This window comes from Gossypium hirsutum, chromosome A01 (genome assembly GCF_007990345.1).
Source record: "Gossypium hirsutum isolate 1008001.06 chromosome A01, Gossypium_hirsutum_v2.1, whole genome shotgun sequence".
Classification (NCBI taxonomy): Eukaryota; Viridiplantae; Streptophyta; class Magnoliopsida; order Malvales; family Malvaceae; genus Gossypium; species Gossypium hirsutum.
The window spans coordinates 776,732-786,796 of record NC_053424.1 but is presented as its reverse complement, the minus strand read 5'-3'; the positions used below and the strand labels follow the sequence as shown (position 1 = coordinate 786,796).

Below are 10,065 nucleotides of genomic sequence, written 5' to 3'. Positions count from 1 at the left end.
TATGATAGTAAAAATACAATTCTTAAAGGATTAAATCAAAATTTTATCATTTTTAGAGAGTTAAAATGTAATTTATATTTACTATTTAAAAATTTTATAGGACAAAGTCAGGAACCGAGGCCTCTACCAGCTGCTGACTATCAACTCTATTAAACAATAAATGTTAATTTCATTTTAATTTCACTTTATTTAATTATTTTTAATAGCACAAAATTTAAATTAATTTATTTAATATGAGAGATTAATTTAATCGGATCAAGTCTTTTAAGTGTAGAAAAAAATTGCAATAACAAATTAAGTAAAAAGTGCAAACAAACAGCCCCTAGCAAAGTTACACATAGCAAGCTTTGAAAAGCACACCAGTTCTGTCATAAGTATATATCCAGCCTTCATATGTTTAAAGCCCTGTTTGGCTTTCATTTGTTCACATTAATACCATAATACATAAACAAAACAAATAAAGAACAGATCACCAAACACTTAATAGCCCAAATAAATTCTTTCAAAAAAAAAACCCAAATAAATAAATAAAAAGAAGACTCGGAGAGTTCATAGCCAAATAGAACCCACCTGCATCGATCGAGTTTTGGTACGTCGATTCTCAATTCGAACCTTTGGGTTTTCGATTGTCATCGAAATCTCAAATGGGTATCGATTGATTTTCGTTATAATCGCTTCGATTCTTTGAATTTTGTGCGATTGCTTTCGATTGTCTCTCGGTAATTCTTTGACCTCCCCCCCAAAAAACCTTTTCTTTGTTCTTTGTATTGGTTTTTAACTCGTAACTTTAAGCAATTATTGATTATTTGGGCTTTGAATTTCGCTTCTTTTGAGCTGAATTTCTGTATGTTGTTGGATTATGGTGATTTGCAGGTGGAAATTAGGGTTTTTGGGATTGGGATTTTAGGGTTTGAGGAATCTATGATTTTTTCATCTGGGTTTTTTATTGAAAGTTGAAGATTTTGATGCAATTAGTACCATTTTTGGTTCATTTGATGGTATTCTCTTGAGTGAAATTGGGGGAAATTTTGGATTTGAAGATAATGGTCAACCAAGATCATGTTCGGATCGATACCTTAGAGCTAAAATCTCTTATTGTAAGAAAAATTGGGCATCAAAGAGCTGAAAAATACTTTGATCAGCTCAGAAAGTTGTTTGGTTTGAAGATCGGAAAGTCCGAATTTGATAAATCTTGCGTTAAGATCATCGGTAGGGAAAGTATTCCGCTTCACAACAGGCTTATTCGATCCATTATCAAGAATGCTTGTGTCTCTAAAGTTCCGCCTTCAAAAACAATACGGAAAGTAGGAAGTAACCTTCAAGTTGGAAATGGTTATCAACGGAATTGTCTTCAATCACTTTACAGGGACGCATTTCCTCCTTCCCCTCGTAAAGGTCGGTCCCCTGTTAGTCGGGATCGTAAGTTTCGAGACCGTCCTAGTCCACTAGGTCCATTGGGAAAGACACAAAGTATTGTACCTGAAGAGTCCATTTCCAAGACACAAGACCAGAGCGCAACCGAGTTACTTTCACTCGGGAGCAGACCTCCACCTGATGTTGCATCCGTAGAAGACGGGGAAGAGGTCGAGCAAGTGGCTGGAAGCCCCGGTGTGCAAAGTAGAAGCCCCGTAACAGCTCCAATTGGCATCTCCATAAATTTCAGTGGAGCTCGTAAATCTCTTCCGAGTTACCACCCTGGGACTTGTCAAACGAAAGGCGAGCTACCAGATACAAGATCGTTAATAAATCGTTTACAGAAGAAGTTGGAAACCGAGGGAATTAACATCCCGGTGGATTGTGTTAACCTATTGAATAATGGCTTGGATGCATACTTGAAAAGATTGATCGAACCCTCCATAAGACTAGCCGGCCTAAGGTCTCGAAGTCGAAATTACTCACAACGAGCAGGAGAAAGATCGTTTAATGCATCAATGATGGATTTTCGTGCTGCAATGGAACTAAATCCGCGGGTACTCGGAGAAGATTGGCCTCTGCAACTTGAGAAAATTAGCCTTAGTTCCTTGGAAGATTGAGGGAGAAAAAAGTAAGACTTGGTTAAAACATTAACCAACAATATAGTAGCATAGAAAATTATCATTTATGACGTTCATATTTACAATGAAATATATAGAATATGATTTAGTCTGTTTTTTCTTCTTTTTCCTTAATTTTGAAGAAAGTCGGTGATTAAAGTATCATTACGTATTGATAGAATGAGTTTTGATGTATCATTTTCGATTTAATCAATTTTTTTAATTTTTAGTTTTGATTTTTATTTTTTTAATTTCAAATGGAAGTTGTCCTAGCTTTAAACCCGAAAATTTTATAACCGAAAAGGTGGTTGAATCAATCAAATTAATTAAAAATTCATAAAAAAAATATATAATCAGTTTAATTGTCAATTTTTTGTCCTACAATTTGTTTAGAAGATTTCAATTTTTAAATAATCTGGTTCAAATAATGTTGATTTTTTTTTACCATTCTTTGGTTGATATATACTTTATATATTTCTCTATTTATGTTTGGATGTAATGAACAAGCATATATTAAAAAAATTTAAAAAAATTCACAAACCTTAAGCATAGGGTTTTTGAAAATATTAAAAAGAAGATAAGATAAAAATGGGCATGAACTCACAAAAAATTATTAATCATTTCCAAAAGGAGAGGTTTATAATGATTTTTTTTTAAAAAAATATTAAAGTTACATTTTATTAATCAAATTGTTGTTGGTCTCTAATCCACTTTGTGGCAACCCATTTCTCACCTTTGATCACTGGACAGCTTCCATGAAGTGATGTCTGCAAATAATATTGAAACGAAGTTAGGATTTAGCTCTAACCTGCAACATAGTGTCATGTTCAACTTACCCGGTTGAACCGGAGTCTGCTAGGCCGGTTTCAATCTAAATCCAAACCATCGGTTCAGTAAGTTAAGTAGATCAATTTGCAATTTGTTTAGTAACCCACCCAACTAGTTGACCCCGACTTATAATAAAATTAATAAAGGGTAAATTACACCTAAGGTCATTAAACTAGTAATAAGTTTACCTTTTGATCGCTCATTTTTAAAACAGTTACAAAATAGTCATTGAACTGTTCAAAAAATTTTATTTTAAGTCACTGGACTGTTTAAGTTTTGCTTTTTAGAAAAAAAAAATCAACCAGCTCTAAGTAATGATTCAATGATCATTCCAGTGGATCTAGACCCATCAATAAGTAAGAACATATCTCAAACCCAATTTGATCAGATAACCAGTATCAAAAATCAGAGAAGAAAACTATTTGAATTTTAATTCGCAAGTTTGCAACATTTAAAATTGTTTCATGAAAAAAAATGAATTGTCGAAAAGAAGAGAAATGAGAGTTTTCGATTGGTGCAAGCAGTGTGAATAAAGAATGCCATACAACAACAATTTTTACAGCCCAATGTCTTAAATGAAAATTTTTGAATAGTTAGTTCATTAACCATTTTGTAACCTTTTAAAGTAGCGACCAAAACGTAAACGTACTAATAGTCTAGTGACCTTGGGAGTAGTTTGCCCTATTAACCAAAATAAAGAGATAACCAACTGAACCAGTCGAGCTAAATCAGTTTAGCTATTTTCGGTTATGAAACTAAAGTCTATCAGTTTCTCTTTGACAATCAATCAAGTTTTTTAAACTGAACCCACCAACTGCATGACCCTATATGAAGAAACGAAAACAATACTACTTTTTGGTGTGTTATATAACAGATTTAGTAAAGCCTCAGCATTTGTTAAAAAAAAAAGCAAACATGAAAATTACCGGATCAATGGTGCCGTTCAAAAACAGCGAATAGAACAAAAGTCCATCCCCTCTTCGAGGCTTTACTTTTAAACCGACGCATTGTCTGTAGTCATAGCCTTCGACGCTCATGCCATTCTGCAACCAAAATAACATGGTTGGTACCGAGACTCGGCGTAAATGCTTAATCCAAGAAGGAGAGTTAAAGCAAGTTAGTATCTTCAATGTCTACCTCAAATGGGAACATTGTTTCTCCGCCTTCTTCTACATCGCATAAATATAACAAGAATGATGCAACCTGTGAGAGAAGGTTCAATGCTAATTAAGCATGGTGTTTTAGTTCTTCAGCATCAACATTCATACAATGGCTCGGTTAAAATTACCAAAACGTGATAACAACAGAACTTATCATACCAGATGGATCCAGAACTAACTTGATACCAAAATGAAACCTTTGAAGAACAAACATTAATGGATTGTTTAGTAACAAAAGGATTTACCAATCGTCTAATGATAAGTGAACTCATAACTTGCATACCATAACAAATATAAACTAAATTCTATATCCAACTATTGCATTTACACTATCAACTTAAATGCAGACAGAAAAGTAATGGTGAAGTTCACGTGTATGACCGTACCCTTTGGCTCGATTGTGGACCATATTCGGACGGATTGAATGCATCATAATGAGAATCATACTTCTGTCCGATCTCATACCGCAAAACATTAAATGCCTGCAATGTGTACAAATTTCGATTCAGAACAATTCAAAAGTAATGTAAAGAAAGATTTATGATTTTGATAGAAAATATGCCATGAGACTTTTTGTGGCTTATCGGTTCTATATCAATCAGGAAAATCTTAAATCAACAAAAGATGTACCTCTCCATGACTCTGTGGAATGCTTGTAACCTTTGCAATTTTTTTCTCGATCAAGTCCAAGGTTCTGGATTCATCCTCGGATGCACTAATAAATGTTCCCGAACTGTGTCCAAGCAAAGTACAAATTCAAAACAGAGTTATCAGCATTCACCAATTCAAAACATTCACTAGCACGAGGGTAAAATACTATCCAGCCTCAATGCTAACTCGGAACCAGTTAATAACATTATCGATTTATGATTTACCATTGAACTCAAAACCGATAAGAAATGGATAGTAAAGCATCTTAAAAGGGCACTCTACCTTGTTCTAGTTCCTTTAGTGCTTTCTTCGGTTTCTCCCTTGCGCAAAGCCAAAGTAGATGGTTTAAGGTTCAATTTCGCCATTCCAATTATATGTTCGCATTGTTCCGCAGTTGCAAAGTCAGGAAAATAGTAAGCTCGCGGTTTCCAACTTAAAACCTGTACTTAAAGAGAAGCAATCAAAGTAAGTTAGTCTACAGACAGGGCAGTTTTCTGTACAATATTTGCACATAAAATCTTTGTTCTTTTCCATTACTACTTTCCTTCGATATTCGAAAACTCCAGTTTTAGTTTCGGGTTAAACAAGCCTCAACATATACTACCTCGTGACCTATATTACTTGGACTTGGGGTCGAATGTCGGTATAGGTAAGTACCAACACATGCATCATCAAATTTTCTAAGCTTTTCTATATATTTTGTAGGATAATACTCTCAGTCTCATATGCATGTTTGAGTACGAGTCAGATATGGATATTTTAGAGAAAAGGAAGAGCTGGGGTAACATAGCTTTGAAATACACGCTAACTTGAATATTGCTACTCATAGCCATTAATCCTAAACATTTGTGTCATACCTATACCCCGCAAGCCCACCTATCGAGTCCGTCTCCTTGACTAAGAAGAATCACCTTGCAGGTTAAAGACACCTACAAACTCAAGACCTCATGACCCCTACCATCAAGTCCACACCCCTTACATGGATACGTCACATATACCATTTTCCTGACATGACGACCCATATCTATGACGACAAAGCATCCGTAGGTCGGATAAATCCCCAAGGAGTCCGAAACCAATATATGGACTGTGGCACCTTGGGAATGATCAGAGGTAACCCCTTAAAAGCCTACGGGCATTAGGATAGGAGGCCAAGACACACTCTCTACGACTCTCCGCCCTCCAAGTAGACCATCACGAACCTCCACAATCTCCTTGTATCAAGAATTTATTTGCATATGTATCCTCTCATTTTCTGGCTTTTTACCAAAGATCAGATTTTCGATTTTTCCGTTTTTCAATCATAGCTCTTATCCCACATAAATTTATGAAACAACTTAAAATTTTTAATAATTTAAGTGATACTATCAATTACCAAAAAATAAAAGCTAATCAAATAAATAACTAAATCAAAAGCATTTAGAATCAAATTCATCATTCAAAATCCAATGAACAAAATCAGGAAACCAAAATTCAAAAATGACCTGAAAAGGGATAGAATCAATCGAACTTTCCCCAGTCTCTCCAATTGGCATCAAACCACGAGACTTATCACCTTCAACATGCACCACTTCAAGCTTTCTCAGCTTGGGTTTAATAATCGGAACATCCTACAAAACCCAACGAATTAACCGCTAAACCCAATTCAAAATGAAGAAATATTCATGTTTTATAAGTTTACCTGAGAGAAAAAAGTTGAAGTGAACAAACCAGCTAAGAAAGCAAGTGAACATAAGAAAAGGGTAGTTGCTAACCCTAGATTTCTCTTCGAGCTCTTCGATTTCCCTTTCATTTATGGATCCTTTCTCTCTCTTTTTTTCAATTTTTTTGATTCTCTGTTCTTCTTCACAGTTACAATAATGGTTTTTTTTTCTTAATTATTATTATTTTTAAATTTGTATCGTCTGCAGTTTCTTATTGCTTAAGAAGAATGGACAAACGCGTCAATGGCGGGAGGGGGGACTTTGTTTTCTTTTCTTTGTTTTTTGACTTTTGAATCAGTGGAATTACTAATGCAATCCACTAAATTTTTACTAAAATAAAATAGATTGTGAAATAGTGATATTTATGGGCCCGGCTTTTCCTTTCTAAAATCGGATATATCATTAATTTATTAATTGAATTAATTTGTTCGGTTTAATTAAATAAATTATTAAAAAATTAATAAAAAAATTAAAATATTAAGAATCTAATTCAACCAGTTTTTTATATGATTCAATTAGTTTATATCGATTTTTAAGTTAATCAATTCAACGACCTTCTCTATTCAATTTGATCAAAAACTTATTAAAAAATTCATAAATATTAAAAAACATTAAAATTTTAGTTCAATTGATTTTTTACCTGGTTCAACCTGTTTATTTCGATTCTCAGACTAACCGATTTAATATTTTTTTTCTTGTCTGATACCTTAATTGGTTCCGTGTCTAACTAGTCTGTTTAATTCAAACAACTTTACCACTCAATTTGACTCACTTTGGGTCGAATTAGGGTTCATATATTTCAACTTTAGGCTCAAATTGTTTTGCTGGTTAGAAATAATATAGAAAAGAAAACAAGCTTATATCAGTATTTTATATATTTTATAATTAAGTTTAAATAAAAAATATTTTTTGATTATTTTTAATAGTAACACGTGTCATTTGGACAAGTTGTGCTCCGGCTTGGATTTGGAATTGAAAATTCCTTTTTGGAACTAAGTCAGGATCAAAGGATCAAACGACAATTTATTTTATCGAATAAAGTAGAAAAAAAGTAGCGATGGAGAGAGACCGACCAAGAAACAAGCCCAATGGGCCTTAGCTATCCAACCTCCGCTCTCGAAACGCTATACCTAAATTAAGGTGTTTATGAGTCAGATTAGGTCAAGATCCAATTATTTTTTTGTTTTTAAATCAAACTCAAGTCTAAACTGATTTGTTCATATAACTCGTTTTACTATTTAAAAAATAGTAAAATTACTTTATATAAAACTAATTACAATAATATATAAATATTAATGTATTTTTTTTTTAAATTTCTAGATAGTAAAACAATTCAGACCTGCTCGGAGTTGAAAATATATACTCAAATTCGACTTATGAACACCACTAACTAGTACCGAAATTTTAAAATTTAAAAATAGAAGACTGAAATGATCAAATTAAAGTGTAAGGAAAATTAACAACTTACGTCGTAATACAGGGACTAATAGAAAATTTTAACCATTTTTAAACGTACAAAAAAGAAAGGGAATTCATGCTAAAACCATGAACCGTTCACCTCTTTTCACCCCATTGTCACATCAATTTCTGAATTTCTCTAAAATTTTTATTTTTATAAAAAATGGTAAAAGTACATAAAAGTCCCTATATTAAAGTCATTTTGTATTTTACTCTTTTACTAAAAAATAGACAAATTAATACCTATATGTTAAATCAAATAGCAAAATTAATCATTTCTATTAAAAATTTCATCTATTCGTACTGTTAAAAACCGACATGGTCAAATAGCATGTACCTCATGCTGATATATAATGATCAATTTTTAACAATAAAAATTAATGAAATTTTTAACAAAATGATAAATTTGCTCTTTGATTTAATGTACAGGGACTAATTTGCCTAATTCCTGAGTAGGGAGCAAAATAAAATTTGACTTCTAATACAAGGACTCCTACGAGAATTTCACCAAAAAAAGAAGAGAAAATATGGCTAATATTCGAATGTCCATAATTGACCTAAACAAACAAAGAAAGCATCAAAATTATTAACCCACCCTTTTTCTTTTTATTTGCTATTTATTATTTTTATGCTATGAAAATTCGATGGTGGTATTTTTCTCTGCAATCATATTTTAGCATATGTTTTTATAACCACTCTTTTTTTTTAATCTTTTTATATTCAATAGTCACATTACTTCAATTAGATTCGAAGTTAAATTGGATTAGACTTTTAAATAAATGTAAAATATTTTCATTTTGTTTTTTCTATTCACAAAAATTATACTTGAAACTTTATTTAAAGAAGGGATAATATAATTTTGGCCCCTAAACTTGATAACTAGGGTCATTTTAATACATATTTTTTTTTCTCATTTTGGTATTTAAACTTTGCAACTAGATCCATTTTGATCCCTAAACTTGAAAATTATAAAAAGTTTGATGATGTGACACTTTAAGATTGAGCCACATCATCACTTGAAAATAAAAAAAAATTATATAATTTTATAGGTGATGATGTAGTACAATATCAGAGTTTTCAAGTTAATTGGTTTAACCTTTTTGTCTGAACTGTTATATCAATCAATTCTCGATCCATCCAATCTAATATTATTCAGTAACACTGGTTGCATCATCAAACATTCACAAAATTTTAGTTCGAGGACCAAAATAGATCTATTTGTCAAATTCAAAAACTAACGTGAACAAAAAAAAATACGAAAATGAGCCTAATTATTAAATTGAAGAGGGATATAGAAGTTTTTATCAATTGATTCAAATTGCTCAATGGGTGTCTTAATTCAATTCTCAATGCTCACCCCACTCAATTTCAACAACAATATTCCTTCTATAGATTTATTTATTTGTATTTAAAATTTTGATCACTTGTTGATTTATCAGGTAGCTTGTTTAGTTCAATTGCCTCAATTCGACTTGGGTCGAATTTATATAAAGAGTTGTTACCTACGAATCAGTCTGATTTTATTCAAATTTAAATAAATTTTTTATAAATATTTTATTTTATATTTAATTATAAAAAATATTATTTTCTAAATAATAATATGACTTTTAGAACAGGTTATGCAGAGTTTAGACCTAAGCCTAGAAAAATTTTAAAATCGTGTCTCGAGCTAATCTATGACACTATTAATTTATAATTTGTATTTATATTTTAGTTTATTTGAGAATTGGGACTAATAAAATAATCGTCACATGCACCCTAAAAATTTATTTAATATATAATTTTATTTTTAAATTGAAGAGTAACTTTAAGTAACTTTTCCTTTTATATTAAAAAACAATACCATAAAAAATACATATTTTTGTTAATTATTTACTATATTTTATATTTATTAAATACTGAGATATTTTTTAAATACTCAAAAATCCATTTATATGAAATGGTTTAACCAAAAAAAAAATCTATTGACTATTAAATTTGATTTCGGTTATTAATTTTAATTTTATTTGTCTTCAAAATGATAAAAAAAATTTCATGAGATCCTTTGACCAACGGCGACACTAAAAATTGTTTTTTCATTACACTATTGACCAACGGCAATACTTAAAGGTATGCCCTGACACTCTTAAAATGAAAATATTAACTTTTGACTCTTGACACTTGACAATTGACGATTTATAATTTATAAAGTACCTCCAAAATTAAACCTTCCTCATTTGTACCATCGAACAT

General features: G+C 31.5%; 2 protein-coding genes across 3 annotated transcripts; one reads left to right on the top strand and one right to left on the bottom strand.

Moving 5' to 3' along the window:
* The first annotated feature begins 412 nt into the window (after positions 1-412).
* LOC107934161 (uncharacterized) lies at positions 413-2,152 on the top strand. 2 transcript variants are annotated; one of them, XM_041117138.1, is made up of 2 exons: positions 413-719; positions 874-2,152. In XM_041117138.1, the coding sequence occupies exon 2, from the start codon at positions 1,044-1,046 to the stop codon at positions 2,031-2,033; it is 990 nt and encodes a 329-aa protein (XP_040973072.1). In that variant the 5' UTR covers positions 413-719; positions 874-1,043; the 3' UTR covers positions 2,034-2,152. The 2 variants fall into 2 exon arrangements, with proteins under 2 accessions (XP_040973072.1, XP_040973078.1); XM_041117144.1 differs by having other exon boundaries at positions 417-589.
* A 481-nt stretch (positions 2,153-2,633) lies between these two features.
* On the bottom strand, positions 2,634-6,707 carry LOC107928976 (probable prolyl 4-hydroxylase 9). The gene is made up of 8 exons (XM_016860293.2): positions 6,354-6,707; positions 6,157-6,282; positions 4,955-5,112; positions 4,652-4,754; positions 4,408-4,503; positions 3,999-4,064; positions 3,788-3,904; positions 2,634-2,800 (listed from the first exon to the last, which is right to left on the bottom strand). Exons 1-8 carry the CDS (start codon positions 6,462-6,464, stop codon positions 2,714-2,716), a joined length of 864 nt encoding a protein of 287 aa, XP_016715782.2. The 5' UTR covers positions 6,465-6,707; the 3' UTR covers positions 2,634-2,713.
* Positions 6,708-10,065: the final 3,358 nt, after the last annotated feature.

Coding starts and splice junctions, on each gene's coding strand:
- LOC107928976 (XM_016860293.2), bottom strand. CDS start 6,464: ATGAAAGGGAAATCGAAGAGCTCGAAGAGAAATCTAGGGTTAGCAACT. Junction 4,504..4,651: donor TTCCACAGAGTCATGGAGAG/GTACATCTTTTG, acceptor TACACATTGCAG/GCATTTAATGTTTTGCGGTA. Junction 3,905..3,998: donor AAACAATGTTCCCATTTGAG/GTAGACATTGAA, acceptor TTTTGGTTGCAG/AATGGCATGAGCGTCGAAGG.
- LOC107934161 (XM_041117138.1), top strand. CDS start 1,044: ATGGTCAACCAAGATCATGTTCGGATCGATACCTTAGAGCTAAAATCT.